General features: G+C 41.7%; 1 protein-coding gene across 4 annotated transcripts in view; it reads left to right on the plus strand.

Annotated features, from left to right (window-relative positions):
• LOC311101739 (CD166 antigen homolog A-like) overlaps window positions 1-20,854 on the plus strand; it is a 47,290-nt gene extending 26,436 nt beyond the window's left edge. The window contains exons 2-16 of one of the 4 annotated variants that reach the window (XM_084142921.1): window positions 8,886-8,992; window positions 10,537-10,738; window positions 10,858-10,922; window positions 11,378-11,465; window positions 11,751-11,909; window positions 12,863-12,987; window positions 13,241-13,373; window positions 13,937-14,049; window positions 14,382-14,508; window positions 14,787-14,908; window positions 16,348-16,480; window positions 17,082-17,111; window positions 19,055-19,157; window positions 19,267-19,416; window positions 19,524-20,854. In XM_084142921.1, coding sequence (XP_083999047.1) covers window positions 8,886-8,992; window positions 10,537-10,738; window positions 10,858-10,922; window positions 11,378-11,465; window positions 11,751-11,909; window positions 12,863-12,987; window positions 13,241-13,373; window positions 13,937-14,049; window positions 14,382-14,508; window positions 14,787-14,908; window positions 16,348-16,480; window positions 17,082-17,111; window positions 19,055-19,157; window positions 19,267-19,381 — 1,622 coding nt within the window. In that variant the 3' untranslated portion in view covers window positions 19,382-19,416; window positions 19,524-20,854. Of the gene's footprint in view, window positions 1-8,885; window positions 8,993-10,536; window positions 10,739-10,857; window positions 10,923-11,377; window positions 11,466-11,750; window positions 11,910-12,862; window positions 12,988-13,240; window positions 13,374-13,936; window positions 14,050-14,381; window positions 14,509-14,786; window positions 14,909-16,347; window positions 16,481-17,081; window positions 17,112-19,044; window positions 19,158-19,266; window positions 19,417-19,523 lie in introns of all 4 variants that reach the window. The other 3 variants (XM_084142920.1, XM_084142919.1, XM_084142918.1) reach the window with 3 other exon arrangements.

The following is a 20,854-nucleotide window of genomic DNA, read 5'->3' on the forward strand; positions in this document are numbered from 1 at the left end:
ATGGAAACCGTAAACTCTCCAAATTCCAAAATAAGTTAATGAGTAAGAATTTGCTTAACAAATCACATATTAAGTTGCATGGACTCACTCTGTGTGCAGTAATAGTGCTTAACGTGATTTTTGAATGACTACCTCATCTCTGTACCCCACACATACAATTATCTGTAAGGTCCCTCAGTCGAGCAGCGAATTTTAAATACAGATTCAACCATAAAGACCAGGGAGGTTTCCAATGCCTCGCAAAGAATGGCACCTATTGGTAAATGGGTAAAAATAAAAAAAGCAGACATTGAATGTCCCTTTGAGCATGGTGAAGTTATTAATTACATGTTGGATGGTCTATCAATACACCCAGCCACTACAAAGATACAGGTGTCCTTCCTAACTGAGTTGCCGGAAAGGAAGGAAACTACTCAGGGATTTAACCATGAGGCCAATGGTGACTTTACAACAGTTACAGAGTTGAATTACTGTGATAGGAGAAAACTGAGGATGGATCAACCACATTGTAGTTACTCCACAATAATAACCTAATTGACAGAGTGAAAAGAAGGAAGCCTATACAGAATACAAATATTCCAAAACATGCATCCTGTTTGCAACAAGGCACTAAAGTAATACTGCAAACAAATTGTCAAAGAAATTAACTTTTTGTCCTGAATACAAAGTGTTATGTTTGGGGTAAATCCAATACAACACATTATTGAGTAGCACTCTCCATATTTTAAATTCAAGCATAGGGGTGGCTGCATCATGCTATGGGTATGCTTGTAATCATTAAGGACTGGGGAGTTTTTCAGGATAAAAAAGAAGCGGAATGGAGCTAAGCAAAGGCAAAATCCTATAGGAAAACCTGGATCAGTCTGCTTTCCACCAGACACTAGGAGATTAATTCACCTTTCAGCAGGACAAGAACCTAAAACCCAAGGCCAAATCTACACTGGAGTTGCTTACTAAGAAGACAGTGAATGTTCCTGAGTGGCAGAGTTACAGTTTTGACTTACAGTGCCTTGTAAAAGTATTCATTCCCCTTGGCGTTTTTCCTATTTTGTTGCATTACAACCTGTAACTTAAATTGATTTTTATTTGGATTTCATGTAATGGACATACACAAAATAGTCCAAATTGGTGAAGTGAAATGAAAAAACTTACTTATTTCAAGAAATTCTAAAAAATAAATATGTATTCACCCCCTTTGCTATGAAGCCCCTAAGTAAGATATGGTGCAACCAATTACCTTCAGAAGTCACATAATTAGTTAAATAAAGTCCACCTGTGTGCAATCTAAGTGTCACATGATCTGTCACATGATCTCAGTATATATACACCTGTTCTGAAAGGCCCCAGAGTCTGCAACACCACTAAGCAAGGGGCACCACCAACCAAGCGGCACCATGAAGACCAAGGAGCTCTCCAAACAGGTCAGGGACAAAGTTGTGGAGAAGTACAGATCAGGGTTGGGTAATAAAAAAATATCCGAAACTTTGAACATCCCACGGAGCACCATTAAATCCATTATTAGAAAATGGAAAGAATATGGCACCACAACAAACATGCCAAGAGAGGGCTGCCCACCAAAACTCACGGACAAGGAGGGCATTAATCAGAGAGGCAACAAAGACACCAAAGATAACCCTGAAGGAGCTGCAAAGCTCCACAGTGGAGCTTGGAGTATCTGTCCATAGGACCACTTTAAGCCGTACATGCCACAGAGCTGGGCTTTACGGAAGAGTGGCCAGAAAAAAGCCATTGCTTAAAGAAAAAAATAAGCAAACACGTTTGGTGTTCGCCAAAAGCCACGTGGGAGACTCCCCAAACATATAGAAGAAGGTGCTCTGGTCAGATGAGACTAAAATTTAGCTTTTTGGCCATCAAGGAAAATGCTATGTCTGGCGCAAACCCAACACCTCTCATCACCCCGAGAACACCATCCCTACAGTGGAGCATGGTGGTGGCAGCATCATGCTGTGGGGAGGTTTTTCATCGGCAGGGACTGGGAAACTGGTCAGAATTGAAGGAATGATCGATGGCACTAAATACAGGGAAATTCTTGAGGGAAACCTGTTTCAGTCTTCACCTTCCAGCAGGACAATGACCCTAAGCATACTGCTAAAGCAACACAAGTGGTTTAAGGGGAAACATTTAAATGTCTTGGAATGGCCTAGTCAAAGCCCAGACCTCAATCCAATTGAGAATCTGTGGTATGACTTAAAGATTGCTGTACACCAGCAGAACCCATCCAACTTGATGGAGCTGGAGCAGTTTTGCCTTGAAGAATGGGCAAAAATCCCAGTGGCTAGATGTGCCAAGCTTATAGAGACATACCCCAAGAGACTTGCAGCTGTAATTGCTGCATGAGGTGGCTCTACAAAGTATTGACTTTGGGGGGGGGGGTGAATAGTTATGCAAGCTCAAGTTTTCTGTTTTATTTCTTGTATGTTTTACAAAAAAAATTATTTTGCATCTTCAAAGTGGTAGGCATGTTGTGTAAATGAAATGAGACAAACCCCCCCAAAATCAATTTTAATTCCAGGTTGTAAGGCAACAAAATAGGAAAAATGCCAAGGGGGGTGAATACTTTCACAAGCCACTGTAAATCTGCTTGAAAATCTATGGCAAGACATGAAAATAGCTGTCTAGCAATGATCAACAACCAATTTGACAGATCTTGAAGAATAATGGACAAATATTGTACAATCCAGGTGTGCGAAGCTCTTAGAGACTTACCCAGATAGACTCACAGCTATAATCGCTGCCTAACGTGCTTCTACAAAGTATTGACTTAGGGGTGTGAATATTGCTGTATTTCATTTTCAATAAATTTGCAAAAATGTCTAAAAACATGTTTTCACTTTGTCATTAAAGAGTGTTGTGTGTAGATGGTTGAGAAAATGTTTATATTTAATCAATTTTGAATTCAGGCTGTAACACAACAAAATGTGGAATAAGTCTAGCGGTATGAATACTTTCTGAAGGCACTGTACATGCCAATGATTTGTATAGCATAGCAACGTTGAATGAATAGAATGATTAGAATTAACGACTGGGTCAAAATATGAGAAAAGAACTAACGACCAGCCCGCTTGGGTAGCAACTTCAGAATGCGAACACAAATGTACTCGTTAAAATAATGTTTTTAATGAAAATTGATTAATATGTTGGCAACCATTTTATAAAAGCAATAAGGCCCTCGAACCCGGGTACTATTGTGTGATAACTCCCTACTAAGGGCTGTTCTTAGGCCCGAGGTGATAATCCCTGGGTTCTTATGCCTTATTGCTTGAGTAGTTCTACACACCGTTCTACTACTAATGTTCTGTTTTTGACACTGAACATTAAATGGAGTGCACACATCATTTGTAATTAAAAATACAGTGGGGTGTTAAGGCTAGTCATTTAAATGGCTGATTATTCAGTTCATGGTTAACATTGTGTCATGTTGATGGTCACCTACTCCTGTTGCTGAGGATTACCTTATCTGAACAGGCAGCAGGAGCTTTATCCTCTGTAATCGTGTAATTTAGCACATTATGATTTGTTCCCATTGTGGTCCATTGCACTCTGGACAGTCATTTTCTAAATACAAACTCATTTAAAGTTCTCCAAGAGGGTGAACACAGCTTTATTTGACTATTCAAAATACCTATTTGAATATGAAATACAATGAGTAGCTAATATCCAATGGAAATAGGATAACTTCAGAACTGCTTTGTTTGAGATTTTACTGTATGGTTTAGTGTTTTTGGGGGTGTAAGGTTTAGAACTTGGATTTCAGACTTTTGGTGAAACATTTATATTGAATAATGTTGTGTTCTTTTTGTAAATCCTTGTAACAATCCTTGTAACTCCTTTTGTCACTGTCCAGTATTTGCAGGTCTACTAGGTTCTACTACTGTGTTCAGTTTGATGTGTATTGAGTGTAGAAAATCACATGTTGGGCTATTAGATCCATTGTGCACATACAGTACAGGCTGCAGGATGCCACTGGTCATTCTGGACAGATCTGTGTGGAAGCGATGGTAACCATGGTAAAAGCATTTATTCCCATTCAAAAGGGATTCAAATTCAATGGAGCACGGGAAGCAAATGAAAACACTTCCAATGGTTGCTTACTACTTGCTGACAGGAACTTCAGCTCTGCCAGGAAATGTTTATATCTATACTAAATTGAAGTGGCATATGCAAGCAGCAGTGCTTGACTTGGGCCGGAGCTGTCCGGAGCGCTGTACCGGCACTTCAACATTTTGGGGAATTGTGTTCCACCTCCTCTATAGACCTTTTTAACAGCTTTTTGAGGAGGAGCGGAAGTTAACCCTGGAACCCCAGAGAACTTCCGGTGTGTTTGTCAACAACAGATGTTCTGTTGCGGCTGTAAATAGCTAGCTAGCTAAGATAACTTAGTCTAGTTGTTTTCTCATGGTCAAATTTAGCTTTTTTTACCATTGCATTCACAGGTGCGATGGTCCTTACACCCTGGGAAGATTTAAGTTTATAGCTAGATTTCCCAAAGAAGCATCGAAGTGGGCTGCATTGCCTGCATGGATAGTAACATTAGCAGCAGCAGGAGGTGGAGTGCCAGGATGATGTGTAGCACACATATAAGTTGTTTATCAAATAAACCCTCTATTCTAGGTCATGTCAGGTAGCTAGCTAGCTACAAACAAATAGGATATACAGCCATCCAATATTAGTTTTTTTAATGACACAAAGGATAGCTTGATCTGCTAAAAACGACAAGTTAGCTACCTAGCTAGTAGCTAAGATAACTAGCTAGCTAATGAACAGCTTTCCAGTCCCAAAGAGAGAACTATGACAATACAAAAACTCAATTGCAACGAAATATCAAATGTTATATCGCTTGAAAATACTGAAGCATGTCCTGGTCTAATTTATATGTTTTCTAACCTCAGATACAGAGACCTGTGAAAGCTGATAAACCCTGTCTGCGGATGAAGGTCCCTAAAAATGTTCCAAATCCTGGAGAGACTGAAGGGTACAGTGAGGGAAAAAAGTATTTGATCCCCTGCTGATTTTGTACGTTTGCCCACTGACAAACAAATGATCAGTCTATAATTTTAATGGTAGGTTTATTTGAACAGTGAGAGACAGAATAACAACAAAAAAATCCAGAAAAACGCATGTCAAAAATGTTATAAATTGATTTGCATTTTAATGAGGGAAATAAGTATTTGACCCCTCTGTAAAACATGACTTAGTACTTGGTGGCAAAACCCTTGTTGGCAATCACAGAGGTCAGACGTTTCTTGTAGTTGGCCACCAGGTTTGCACACATCTCAGGAGGGATTTTGTCCCAATCCTCTTTGCAGATCTTCTCCAAGTCATTAAGGTTTCGAGGCTGACGTTTGGCACCTCGAACCTTCAGGTCCCTCCACAGATTTTCTATGGGATTAAGGTCTGGAGACTGGCTAGGCCACTCCAGGACCTTAATGTGCTTCTTCTTGAGCCACGCCTTTTTTGCCTTGGCCGTGTGTTTTGGGTCATTGTCATGCTGGAATACCCATCCATGACCCATTTTCAATGCCCTGGCTGAGGGAAGGAGGTTCTCACCCAAGATTTGACGGTACATGGCCCCGTCCATCGTCCCTTTGATGCGGTGAAGTTGTCCTGTCCCCTTAGCAGAAAAACACCCCCAAAGCATAATGTTTCCACCTCCATGTTTGACAGTGGGGATGGTGTTCTTGGGGTCATAGGCAGCATTCCTCCTCCTCCAAACACGGCGAGTTGAGTTGATGCCAAAGAGCTCAATTTTGGTCTCATCTGACCACAACACTTTCATCCAGTTTTTCTGGATTTTTTTGTTGTTATTCTGTCTCTCACTGTTCAAATAAACCTACCATTAAAATCATAGACTGATTATTTATTTGTCAGTGGGCAAACGTACAAAATCAGCAGGGGATCAAATACTTTTTTCCCTCACTGTAGCTAAACAATGTGGCCGTCAAACATTGGACTCGTATGCTAGCTACATTTAGTTTAGTTGTTGGCTTTCGTGAGAGAAATTCATCTATCTAGCTCGCTAACAAGGAAAGCTGATCTTTCTCTACCTTCACAACGCTAGCTCTGGTTATTTGCTGTGCTAGCCAAATGTAACACCACCAGAGCAAACAGATAATAAAAGGGAAATAAATGTTGTCTGATGATTTTGTTTAGTGGATCTGGTAGCAACAAGTCAATGTGTGTTAATTCATTTGTTAAATAATTTAGTGCTAGCTAGCTAGCCAGCCAACTAACTAGCTAGCTAGTTAGCAATTATGGCGCACTGCAGGACCAGATGTTTACTGGGGAACCTCTTGAGTGCACGTGCATATAAAACTTGTTATTGTTTTGACAGTTGAAAAGGTCTGTAATACAAAGTAGCCTATCCCGGCCCAGATTCACACACTGAGGCAAAAAATGTATATCAAAGCTGAATAAAGGCGGGATCTGCATTGAATAGCAATGAGTGGGTTTCATTTCCTGATTTCGCTTTGTTCAAGTTTATTTGCCGCTAGTCTGTGAATCTGTGCGTGACAGTAAACAGTTTGAGATTGCATAGATTGAAAATGCGCCAGCCTGATTGCACATGATGCGCTGTTCCAAGTTGTCAAATGAGGGTTTGTAAGGTCTTCAAAAGTCATGGAAATTAGTTTCTGTAATTCATGATGGCACATTTTAAAATATGATAAATCACTTAAAAATCTATATATCAGCCATTATAGGAATGACCCTTCAGTGCCTGTCAGTGTGTGCCAGTGCAAGTGGGCCGTTGCCGGGGAGAGCGCGACATTTCAGCAGCAAGTAAAAAGTAATGACAGACAACAGACTAACTGGATAACTGCAACAAATTATGTTTTGAGTTGGCTATCTCGCTAGTTAACTATAGCTAAGCATTAATGTCGTTGTCGCCTATCCACCGGCACTGTGTAGCCTAAATAAATCAGCACTGTTGGAAAACTGGGATTCCCCTCTATTAAACATTTGCCATGTAATTGCGACAACATTAAAAATATTCAAAGAATAGCCTAATTGACCAATAACTTGCTGTGCATAGATCTCCCCCAAAACATGAATATTTTAGCCTTATATATAATAAACATGTCTAGTTAGATACCTAGCTTTGAAGTAGCCTACCTTATCCATTTGATCCTTAATTCATTGAATGAGGGAATAATTTTATAAAGACAAAAGTATTTGGTCGTAATGTTGCAATATTTTAAATTAAGGGTGCAAACCATCCTCCAGGATAGCTACTGGGTGTGCAGACTTTTGTTCAAGCCCTGTTCTAACCACATTGTAGCCTAAACATCCGCTGCTCAACAGGACCTTGATAAGCAGACTTTCAGGGCTGGATCAATAGCCAAGCCTGCACACCCAGGAGCTCTCCAGATGGAGGGTTGACCACATTTTGACAACATGTGACTAACAGTGCAGTTCTACTTTGTGGGGGGTTAAGTGCCTTGATCAAGGGCACAACGACAGGAGATGGTAGGTCTACATGGGATCAGACACATCAGCCTTCCAGTGTAAATAATGCTTACTTTTTAATGTAGGTTATAATAATAGTGATGGAAATTTGGTTAAATGTCATGGAAGAGGGTCTCCCGAGTGACGCAGCGGTCTAAGGCACTGCATCGCAGTGCTAGAAGGCGTCACTGCAGACCCGGGTTCGATCCCGGGCTTTGTCGCAGCCGGCCGCGACCGGGAGACCCATGAGGCGGCGCACAATTGGCCCAGTGTTGTTTGGGTTAGGGGAGGGTTGGGCCGGCTGGGATGTCCTTGTCCCATCGCGCTCTAGCGACTCCTGTGGCAGGCCGGGCACATGCACGCTGACTTCGGTCACCAGTTGTACGGAATATGTCTGGCTTCAGGGTTAAGCGGGCAGTGCGGCTTGGCAGGGTCGTGGCTTTCGACCTTCGCCTCTCCCGAGTCCGTACGGAAGTTACAGCGATGGGACAAGACTTTAACTACCAATTGGGGAGAAAAAAGGGTAAATAAATAAATAATTATAAACCCTTGACAGTGAATATGACTATAGCATATAGTCATTTGTGAATTTCGGTGAACATAGTCTAATGGACCACTTTCATCCCAAGTCAAGCACTGGCAAGCAGTGTAGCGCCTGTAGAGATAGCATACTCTGCTGCTGCTGCTATTGTTGGGGAGATTAGATCCCCTGATGTTGCAATGGAGGCGATTAATTTAATGTAAAATTGGTCAGAACAGTTGAGTACTTTGTTTATTGTTTACGTATGGGGTTAAGGCTTTTTACCAGTAAATCTAGCAGGTACAGTATGTTAATTGCCGTCCTTTAGCCTCCAGTCAAGGTATTTTATTGGTTCCATGGCTCTGCTATGTCATTTCCTTTCCTAACCACCCCCTAACCCCGACCTGAACTCTGAAAAGGCTGAAATGTGAGTGCTGTTGAAGGCTAGCTGAGCAACACCTTGTAATCAGTTGCTCCATGAGGACCTCTTTTTTCCCCCTTCTCTATGTGACTATCCCTCCCGTCAGTCTCTCTCTATCTCATGCTGGACTTTGCCCCTGTTTTCTCTTTCTCTCTCATGCTGGACTTTGTCTACACAGCAACATATTGTGCAGATTGGGGGTGGGAAAGGTTGTGAAGTAAAGTAGCTGTAAATAAGCAATTTCAAATGTTGGCTACCCTTGTGCATTTCGTTAATGTGCTATAAGGTAGACTGACACCTGTCAATTAACAACCTGTTGGATTAGAGATATTTATGAAGATGAGTTGGCATTCCCCACAAAAATCAGTAAGACCTGATTTCATTTGAAAGTCAATAGATCTCGGGCTGTGTTAAATATAATCAGATTTTCCCACTGACTGAGTAAATGTAAATGACCATGTGTTTTTCTCTCTCTCTCAGTCAGCGGTATGGATACTGTTATCGGCCTGTATGGAGAGACCGTTGAGGTGCCATGCAACAATGGAGCACCCAAACCAAAGGACCTGTTCATTACCAAATGGAAATATGTAAGTTGTTCATATACACTGAGTGTACAAAACATTAGGAGCACCTTCCTAATATTGAGTTGCTCCCCCTTTTGCCCTCAGAACAGCCTAAATTCGTCAGGGCATGGACTCTACAAGGTGTCCCACAGGGATGCTGGCCATTGTTGACTCCAATGCTTCCCACAGTTTAGTCAGGTTGGCTGGATATCCTTTGGGTGGTGGACCATTCTTGATACACACAGGAAACTGTTGTGTGAAAACCCCAGCAGCGTTGCAGTTCTTGACACACTCAAACCGGCAGTTCTTGACACACTGTGCCTGGAACCTACTACCATATCCTGTTCAAAGGCACTTAAATACTTTGTCTTGTCCATTCACCCTCTGAATGGCACACATACACAATCCATGTCTCAAGGTTTAAAAATCCTAATTTTGGCCTCCCGAGTGGCGCAGTGGTCTAAGGCACTGCATCGCAGTGCTGAGGCGCCACTATAGCCTCGGGTTCGATCCCAGGCTGTGTCACAGCCGGCCGTCAATTGGCTTGCTGACTGCAGGAATGTACATCCAGAGCTGTTTCCAGATAATTTAATGTTTATTTCTCTACCATAAGCCGCCTCCAACATAATTTTAGAGAATTTGGCAGTAAGTTCAACCGGCCTCACAACTGCAGACCACGTGTATGGTGTCATGTGGGCAAGCGGTTTGCTGATGTCAACGTTGTGAACAGAGTGCACCATGGTGGAGGTGGGGTTATGGTATGGGCAGGCATAAGCTACGGACAACAAACACAATTGCATTTTATCGATGGCAATTTGAATTGAATTGTCGTGCCATTCATCCGCCGCCATCACCTCATGATTCAGCATGAAAATGCACAGCCCCATGTCGCAAGGATCTGTGCACAATTTCTGGAAGCTGAAAATGTCCCAGTTTTTCCATGGCCTGCATACTCACCAGACATGTCACCCATTGAGCATGTTTGTGATGCTCTGAATCGACGTGTACGACAGCGTGTTCCAGTTCCCGCCAATATCCAGCAGCTTCGTACAGCAATTGACGAGGAGTGGGACAACATTCCACAGGCCACAATCAACAGCCTGATCAACTCTATGCGAAGGTGATGTCACGCTGCATGAGGCAAATGGTGGTCACACCAGAAACTGACTGGTTTTCTGATCCACGCCCCTACCTGCATATCTGTATTCCAAGTCATGTGAAATCCATAGATTAGGGCCTAATGAATTTATTTCAATTGACTGATTTCCTTATATGAACTGTAACTCAGTAAAATCTTAGAAATTGTTGCATATTTCGTTTATATTTTTGTTCAGTATATATGTATACACGTCCTCTTTATGCCTTCAAGCTTCCAGAGTAGCAACAGTGTAAAAATAATGATTAGATATTCTAAAATAGCTATTAATAAGTCATAAACTAAGTCTATTTAGCTCCTTCACCATTAGTGGGTGCATGCGTTGTTCAATGGTTTTCATACCAAGACAGTCCTACAGTACTGCAGCTCAGTTAGCTAAGTTTTTAAAACCCAAACTGTTTTATATTTCCAGGACAATGGAGACCTGCTAACCCAGCTTAAAGACCAGGACGCCTCTGTCATAGCCACCGACAAGTACAAGGACCGTGTCAGCATGGCCGAAAACTCCAGCCTGCTGATTGCAGCAGCAACACTGAAGGACGAGAAGACTTTCACCTGCATGGTGGTGGCTGGGGCTGACATCTCAGAATACCCTGTCAAACTCCTTATCCACAGTGGGTACATAAGGGCAATATTGCAGCCATACTAATGCATGCTATGGAATGGGCCTTTGAGGTACAATTCAATGCTGAGATGCCTACAGTTTGTTAATGTTATTAACTGTGTTCTACAGAGGCTCCAACCGGAGTGGAGATCACAGCCCTAGCCGCGGAGCTGGAGATTGGCAAGCCAACCCAGGTAGGTTCATCATATGCTTTGCTTATGCCTACATTATATTAAGCAGGAATATCAAGGGAAATTCATCACTGGAGATGAAGTATCTTGAGGCAAACTAAAGAAGGACGGTGCTGCTGGAATGATGAGTGCTTTGAAGTGATCCTGATGAATTTGTAAACAGCAGAATATCCCTCCTCCAATTAAAACAACCATGGGATCTAAGAGGAGATTTAAAATGCTTTGGGCATTTCATGCTAAATAGGGGGAGGGGGAGGGGAGGGGGGGGGGGGGGGGGGGGGGCTAGATGAGAGCTAGTTTGCGCAGATATTTGATCAATTAAGCAACAAAACATATTGGAATTTTATTGGGCTACTTTCATAATGTAAGGATTTTCCAACCTTTCGTATGCCCTTGTGGATTGTTCTAAAATAGGATATTGCAGCTTTTTTCCTCACTTTGTTTTATCGTCTGCACAGCTAGGGCAGTGCAGCACCCCTGATGCGCACCCAGCTGCCAACATCACATGGTTCAAGAACAAGAAACCTCTGGTAGCTGGTGAGAAAGGTACGTTATTGAAGTTTTGATGGATTATTTACAAGTGGTAAACAACTGCAGAGGGCTGAAGATTGCACATTCACACATTTCACTTGTTTGGTGTGAGATTCCACAAGAAGTGAATAGTGAAATATCACCTCTAGAGCTACATATTTTCTTAAATTCTCATAAATGTGTCTGTTTCTACAGGATCCAAAATGTCAGTAACTTGGTGATCATATTATTGTTATCTGTGTGTCTGTAGGCTACTCTGTAACCCATACCATTTCTAATCAGTATGGTTGTGATTTGTAGGCATTATAATCAGTTCCAAAGTGAAGGTGGACGAAGTCACTGGCCTCACCACCACCTCCTCCACTCTTCAGTACACAGCTGAGAAGGGAGACACAGGTGCTCTGTTCACCTGCGGGGCCCTGAACGCCTTGTCCTCCCCAGTCTCCTTCACTGTCACCTGTAAGTAACCAGAGAGCCACCAAACTACTCCAACTACCCAAACTAGCCCAACTACCTAAACTGCCCCAACTAACTACCTAAACTGCCCAAACCAACCTCAAACTCCCTCAACTACCCTTACTACCTAAACTACCCAATAAACCCCAACTACCTTAACTGCCTCAACTATCCTAACTGCCTGTAACTTCCCTAACCGACACAACTTCCCTAACCGCTGTCTGTCCTAGGAAGGCTATTGATCTGCTATCAGCCTCAGCAGCCAGCAGTAAGTGTATCGACAACCAGATTGATGGCTGTTTTATTTTCAAGTTATAGTCGAATAATTTGTGCCTCGATGGCTCTTTTCTTGCAGCCCAGACAGACAACAATAATGACACCATAATGGCACTCATTTAAAAATGAGGTGTCCATGAGTCTGTTGTGGGAGTGATTCGGAGCGTATCGTTCGAGGAATAGCATAGTTGATGTTATTCACACAAAATGGCCCTTTAAATAAGACCTATCAGGGCTCAGAGGCTGTTTGAATCCTGTTTTTAAAGAAATGTCGGCAATTTGGCTTGTCTGGAACAGCACCATTGACGTTTTAAAGGAGCTTTTTGTCTAGAGCCTCGGGGTGTGGCTGCCGTTCGAACAGCTCCGCCGCTGCATTCAAAAGCAGCCATCACCACAGGAACAAACTCAGAAATGGAGGGTACAGCCCTGAGGACCACTAGCTTGGCTAGTCTGCTTACTGTGATGGTCTCAGAAGCCCTGTCTGCCCAGGGTCACTGTGATGGTCTCAGAAGCCCTGTCTGCCCACGGTCACTGTGTTTCAGGTCTCAGCCTGACTGTGTCCTCCTCCTCTCTGACCCCTGTTCTCACTCTCTTTCTCTCCTCTCTCTCCTCTCTCCATTTCTGCTGTTCTCTTGCTCCTGTTCTCTCTCTCCTGTTCTTTCTCTCTCCTCTCCCTACAGACCCCACAGAGAGGGTCAGTCTGCATGTCATTTCTAAAGGGCCCCTTATGGAAGGAGACAACGTGACTCTGAAGTGCAAGGCCGACGGGAACCCACCTCCCACCAGCTTCAACTTCCACGTTCAGGCAAGCTCTCAATGATATGACTCCACTACCCTCCCATACAACCAGAAACCCCACCTGGCATATGCCCTTAGTTTCTACTCTGACCCCTTTAATTACTTGCCTTCTTCTGCCATTGTCCTCTTTAACCCAGTCAAACCCTACACCTGGTCAAACCCTACACATCCTACACCATCCACCCTGTCTGTGAAGAGCTACATTAACCTAGACTCAAGCCCATCGGAGAGTTTCAAAATGAATCCTTATGTTCCTAAAGGGAGAGGTGGTGAAGGTGGAGAACTCTGACTCCTACACTGTGACTGATGTCACACGTGACAGCACAGGGGAATACAAGTGTTCTATCATTGACAATGCCAAGATGGAAGACTCCAAGAACATTACCATCAATTGTAAGTCACTCTTTATCTACAGATATCTTGATCAATGTTTTAAGCTATCGAGTATGCGTTCTTCAATTAAGTTATGTATTATCTTCAACTGAAATACTGCCAGCAATTTATTTAACAATGCTAGCAATGGATTCATGGGAAATACCAGCCATAATGATAGCCCACATCCTGTTGCTATAGATTGCGTTTGGAATTGTGTGGGGAAATTACTCATCTAATTCATAATTCAATCTTTGTCCGGCTGTATAAAGTCATTAGGGTTATTTTTCTCAAAGGGGAACATTGTCAGAGTGTATTTCCGTTTGCAACCTCATCCCTCAGCAGGAAAGGACATACGGTTTGTTAGAGAGAATAGAAGCCGAGCATCTCGTCTCACACTGTGAGGTGAAAATGCTTAGAGGGCTCAGGTCCTTTAATGCGTTAAATAAGCTGGATCAATGAGGACGTGCAGGGGCTTCTGTAGGTAGCTGATATGGTTTTCAACAGGAGAGCTGTGGCCCCTTCTCCTCCAGGCTGTTAAACTGCCTGTTTACAGTGTGTGCTCCTCCCTTCCTCCCTTTCAGACCTGGATATGAGTTTGAGCCCCTCAGGGAAGGTTTTGAAGAGCGTCGGAGAAAGCTTGGCTCTGACCCTGCAGACCGATGCATCTGGAGAACTCAAGGTGTCCTGGACTAAGGTAAGACTAAACAGTACCACAGTTATTATAAGGCCTAGATTTATGTTTTTGGTTGGAAATGGGTGATAAAACCTTATCAAAGCAATAAGATGACTTCAGTGTGTTTTTCATAATTTTTATTTATGTAAAGGGAGCCTAGCAGTTAAGAGCATTAGGCCAGAAACCGACAGGTCACTGGTTCAAATCCCCGAGCTGACTACATGAAAAATCTGTAGATGCGTCCTTGAGCAAGGCACTTAACCCTAATTGCTCCTGTAAGTCGCTCTGGATAAGAGCATCTGCTAAATGACCAAAATGTAAATGTAATGGTTGGTCTTATTCTATCATTCCAGGACAATGGAAAGCTGGACAAAAGGCCCAAATTTGACAAGCTGACCTACTCTGATTCTGGAAAGTATGAGGTTGTGGTCACCATGGGCGCTCTCATCAAGAAAGCCTCTTTCGAGCTGGTCGTTGAAGGTAAATACTTTGTGACATTTACTCAGTTAAGGCTTTTGTGCTGTTACTGGGCACATTCAACACTGTTTTTCAAAGATAGATTTTTGTACTTGTTCCTAGTGATATATTTTTATTCAAAGATCCAGATTCCCCAGTGGATGGCTGTTTCACTTCAGGGAGAGGCTTTCTCCATATTTGTTTGTTTTGTCCATACCTCATGTGGTGTTGTTGTGTGGCATGGTGCGATCATTTTCTTGTTCGTTCTGGTGTAGCTGAGGAGGCCGTGCATCTTCTTGCAGGTATTCCAGTCATCAGGCGGTTGGCCAAGCAGCGTGGCGAGGACGGCCAGCACAAGGTACTGACCTGCGAGGCTGAGGGCTCCCCCAAACCCACCGTGGCCTGGAGCGTCAACGGCACCTCGGTATGAACAAACACAGACATCTTCACTAAGGCGCCAGGACAATCCACTGACACACAGGAGGGGCCATTAGACTTCACATCCACAGGGACACTCATTATACAGACCACACATACTGTATTTATCCATCAGTTACTGTAAAACACCCTTATCTATCCTGGAATAGCAGCAAAGACTCACAAAACCATTAGTCTATCTGGAATTCTCTCAAAGCAACAGCTTGTGCCATGCACCCATTTTCTGTGGCATGTCACCACATGAACGGAACGGAACACACAAATCCTCGCCATCTTTCCGGATGTGTTACTGCTAATATGAAAGCAGCTCCTGACCTTATAAAAATAGTCCATTTAAGCTTCCTTTTATTGGAATCTGTCAGGAAGCCAGGGAACTCTAAATCTGGGAGGTTTACAGTCAATTAACCTTTGGATGTCTTTGTAGAGAATCAGTGCTTGTGGTATTTTACTGTCCACACTCTATTTCAGACAGACAGAAACTTCCCCCATAATGCCTTTCACTATGTTACTATTTTGTGACTTCCTAAGTAACTTATTTTCTTGAAACTTTTCTGACTGACACTTCCCAAACGGATGGGCTCAGTGTTTTTGTAGATAGGTTTCCTTCTCTCAGATGCACACCATGTTTATTATGCATTGGTCTGTCATGAAGACAAAGGCTTTTTGTTCTTGGCATACCTGTGTGTGCACTGATAGCACAGCTACACAATGAGCCAGCGTGAGATGGTGTGTGTGTGTGTGTGTGTGTGTGTGTGTGTGTGTGTGTGCGCGTGTGCGTGGTCATGGCCCATGACCACGCACACACCCATTGGGTCTGCATGATTAATCCACTCCAAAGCTGCACTGACCTCTTTCAATGACTATTCTATGGCTGAGTCACTCACACACAGTAATTTAGTCACAGCTCTCATTGCTGCGCATCTGGGGACAAACACACCAGTGCATTCAAAGTTTAGTCTTTTGTCTCTTATTGTGTGATAAAGAGTTCTTTAAAACCTGTTCACAGTAAATAGGATAAGAGATCAAATATAAGCTTAGTGCTGGCTCTTTTCATAGCAGACTCACCATATTGTATTCTTAGAAGATGTGAAAAGGGTGTTGCCTGTTTGTCTGGGGGTTTCTCTAGTCCCCTGCCTCTATGCCCTGAAGGTACTCCTTATCAGGAGTAGGTTGAGCCTCACGAAAATACAACACCACCTCCTAGTGGTAGTACATGAAATGCACATCTTTTATTTGATTCTAGCAACGTTCATTATGCCATGGAATAATATAAGATTCCATAGATTCCTCTCAATAAATGTATATGATATGCATCTTTGTGCTATTACTGAAGAGGAAGCAGCTATGTTCTGCATGGCATTTAAATCTCCATCAGATATAAGATAAGCCATTGTACACTAACAACTGTGTCTTTTTAATTTTCAGGCTGATGAAAGTCCCTACGTCAATGGGAAGATCTCACACAAGCTGACCATTGTGCCTACAGTCAACCTGACAGTCGTCTGCACTGTGTCCAATGAGCTTGGCCAGGACACCAGGGCTATTAACGTGTTGACCTGTAAGTACAGTGTGGTGGTATGGCCTATAATTCGCTGTCCTATCCCCTTCCTTCCTCTCTAAAGGGTAACTCACTAATCCATGTGTGGGTCTGGTCTATCACCCTCTCCCGACGCTAACAAATTCACCCACTGTCTGTATGCATGATGATTAGTCAAAAAGTATGGAAATGTTTTATGGAGGGAACCTTGGCCATGGGGACCTAGTTCTTGTCTCTAGTCAACCTAAAACATGCTACTATGCATACTATGCATGCTCCTTGGCAATAATCTCCCTTTGGTTTATGCGGTATTTGATTAGATAAATCGGTACAGACAGCCATATCTCACTCATCTTTGTGTTTTTTGGAAAAGCATTTGTCCCTTTCTCATTGTTCTCCCTCACTTTTGGTCTGTTTGTCGGGATGCTGGACTCTATCCTTTCCCCTCTCTGACGTCACGTTCTCAGTTTGCATGCGACAGGAAAATCTACACCTCACAGCGTATTACACTCAATCTAGAGACTAACATAGCCAATAACACACTGTCTGACCAATTACATTATACAGTATACTTAATTGATTTCTGGGTTGGACGTTAATATCACTTTATATCTGATTTCAGTATTTGAGGAGGTGAGAATGGATAAACAAGGTAAGTTGTGATGGTCTTCTTTATCATTTCCTGTAGAAAGAGAGAGGAGAGGAGGGATTCTGTAGAAAAATATATAAGATTCCCAGAGAAAGTGGAATCTGCTATTGTGCATTATACCCTCCAGAGCACAATCTCAGATTAACAGCATCCAGAAATTGCCCCACTGCTGAAACGCTGTTGAACGACAAGATGTGGTGCTGGGGATGTAGGAAATATTTGTTAAGATAAACATACAAATTCTGAGGATCAGAAGGAGTGGAGCCACCAGCATCCTGACAATCTCTCAATGTTATCCATCCTTTCATTTGCCAAAATGTTATTGAATACACGTTCACAAGGAACTGATCACATTTTTACACATGGCTTAGGGGTAAACTGGGTTTGCATACTGTATGTATGTAGTCAGTGATACATTTATCTAAATCATAATACAAAAGGTTACAAACTCTATAGCAACCATTGAATTTTGCGGCACGAATGTGTATACTGTATTCATTCATTCATTCATATGTATTCATTGACATTTATACACAGGTTTGGGGAGTGTCATCTGATTACACTTCTTTTTTTTTGCTGTAATCCGTTACGTTACCAGCAAACATATTGTAATCAGATTACAGATACTTTAGAAAAACTAGATGATTACCTCTTGGTTTACTTTTAAATGTAGAAAGGATGTTTGTGAAAAAATACATTATGACACCTTTCTATTTTCTTAATGACATTCAATTCAGCATTGAAAAAAGGCACAAGTTTAACTCCATTGGTCCCAGGCCTCCCACAGTGAAAAAACTGAAATTCACTACTTTCAGTAATCTGCTTGCTCTGCCCTCATATTTATCCTCACATTGAAGTGTTTTCTTTTCAGGACAACCAGTGCTACAAGTAGAACACAAAACAATGGCTTGTGAGCGTCATAGAGCAAAACATGTGTTACTGAGAGTCTCAGCATTATATAGATGGGCCATAATAGTTTGTAGCTCAAACCGTTCTGACTTTATAGACGTTTTTGTGAGAAGAACCGTTTCCGGGATCTGCCCTTGTCTCACAAACACCGCGCTAGCTCAGTCCCTGTTAATCACACAGACTAATGGTTAGTATCAGCGGATGCAGAAGAAATAGATGATGCAACAGCAGTCTGTAGCTCAAACACACAATGTTTAAAAGGGGTTAGAAGTCCAAAACGCACAGGAATGACCGTGGGACTCAAGTTTGTTCCACCTGAGCATTTTACTTGCCATTACTGTGATATGTTGTTGTTGTTTATCTACCTTAGTTGAATGCACTGACTGTAAGTCGCTCTGGATAAGTGTGTCTGATAAATGACTAAAATGTAAATGTTTTGCAAGTGTTCATTTTTACATGTACATTTTGGTCATTTATCAGACACTCTTATCACACCATTGTGCCAGCAGACTTCTAATACCAATGCAGGGTGAAAGGGGGACACAGAATTGTGAACCGCTATAAAAAATGGTATAGAAAAGTATTTAGTATGTTATTCTTTTTTTTATATACAAGTTACAGGTCTCGAAAGTATATTGTTACCAAATACATTGGATGTAGTAGTTCAGGCTGGTGAAATACAAAATACTCAAAAGTCATTTAAATACGTCCATCTCTGGTCAGAGACCACTATGATGACACACCAAATGCGTTTGATCGATCCTTTTTGTCTTCTTCTAATGCCGCTTAAAAGGAAAGTAATCCAAAAGTAAGTAATAAGATTACATGACTGAGTTTGGGTAATCCAAAAGTTACGTTACCGATTACAGTTTTGGACAGGTAAGTAGTAACTAACAGATTACATTCCGAAAGTGACCTACCTAACCCTGTTTATACATAGGCAAATGTCTTTTTTGCAGTCTCTTCATTTGCAGAATGTTCTCTCTCCTAGTTTCTGATGTTACTCCTCTCTCTCTGTGCCTTTACGGGCTCATCAGATGACGGTGACATGACAAAGTTGGTGGTGGGAGTTATTGTGGGTCTGCTCCTGGCCACTGTAGTTGTGGGTCTAGCATACTGGCTGTACATGAAGAAATCCAAGTAAGTGCATTAAATCAAAATGCCATTCATATATAGCATGTTATGGTGATGTATGTATTATTATTGGAGGGCTATGATTTGTGTTAAACAATCTGATTTGTGTTAAAAGGCAAGGCAGCTGGAAGACTGGTGAGAAGGAGGATGGATCCACTGAGGAGAGCAAAAAACTGGAGGAGAAAATAGAGGAGAAGCTGGAGGAGAACAGCCAGAAAGTTGAGGTGTAAAGAAAAGGAATGTTTAAAGAATGAGAGAAAAAAAGGTAAAGAACATGTCTTGAAAAACACATCTACAACTGTATATTAGAATATTTACTTCTTATGTTTTAGATTAAAAGATGCCGTTAACATCATTACTGTTTTTCTGCAGTGCGGAAGCGGCAACTAGAAGCTTTTGCACACTTCTGTTAAAATTTGAAAAGGGGGCATTGAACTGGATTTGGACTTATATTGAAAGAAAATAACTGCCTAAATGAAAGGATATGTGTTGTACATAAGCCTAAATTGTCTGCAGTATGGATAAAATGTGTTAACTTTCCTACTGTAATCGTTTTTGTTTCAAGTGTTGGTTAAGAGGGATTTGGTCAAATTGAGAAAAATGCCAATTTGAGTGTTTGGCTTGGATTTAATTAACGTTATTGCTATTAGAATAACTACTGGACCCGTTGCCTTTTCTGTAGGGATGTGTACATTGGCCTATAACTCCCTGACCCTCAATGCATCCGGAGGATCTGAAGGTCTTCACCGCTGTTATGTCTCAGTATCATCAACACAACCAAACACAGTCAATACACTTTGTCAATTTTTTATGTCACATACACTGCCATTTTGTGTAGTCTCCATTGGAAAAAATAAACTATATACAATTTTAATGGAAGGGCTAAAGGTATAGGCTACATAACCAGCTTTGGTTGTAAGGTAATATGAGTTAAGCATTATAGCGATGCATCGCTTTGCATTGCAGGAAGTAGAAGATCTGTTGTACAAATTATTTCATGACATGTTACATGGTTCCTGTTTGTTTTTTGAAAAATGTTGCCATCAAAAGTATCAGGAGATTGAGTGATGCTGTTAGCACACTCTGACCATCTGTTTGTGTATCAGTGGGTCGTGTTTAGTTTGGACATAACCACTACATTACAAAATATGACTTATCTCAGTTGTGTTCATAGTGTTAATTTCTGTGCTTTTATGTCATTTTTTATGTGGAAAGAGACAAGTTGTCCAGCAGTTGTATACTTCACAACTTAGGTCAGGGTTATGAGTAGCATTTACTGAACCTGTAAATATATCAGACCTGGATGTAATTGTGATTTGTTTTGGTTATTTTTCACTATTTATATTGTTCAAGATTACAAGGTTAGCATCTCTGTTAGTTATATTCAATTATTCTCACAAATTTCACCACTTAGCTTTAAAGGTACTGAACAATTGATAGGAATTTCTTGCAGGTATTTGACAATAATAATTATAATGTAAGCCTTCTGTGGATTTTGAGCCTTCTGTGGATTTCTATGAGATTTACCACATTATATCTCATACTGTCAGCTTGCTGTTTGTTTCCTACGTTGTAGTTAATGTAAAACCATCAAATTGGAAATAAGACCAAAGAGGGTAAATATTGCCATGCAAGTATTGTAAATACTGACTTTTGTTTTTGTACTTTTGTTTAAAATAAAGTGTAGCCTACATTTTGAAGAA

Source organism: Coregonus lavaretus, assembly GCF_964263955.1.
Source record: "Coregonus lavaretus genome assembly, chromosome: 26".
Classification (NCBI taxonomy): domain Eukaryota; kingdom Metazoa; phylum Chordata; class Actinopteri; order Salmoniformes; family Salmonidae; genus Coregonus; species Coregonus lavaretus.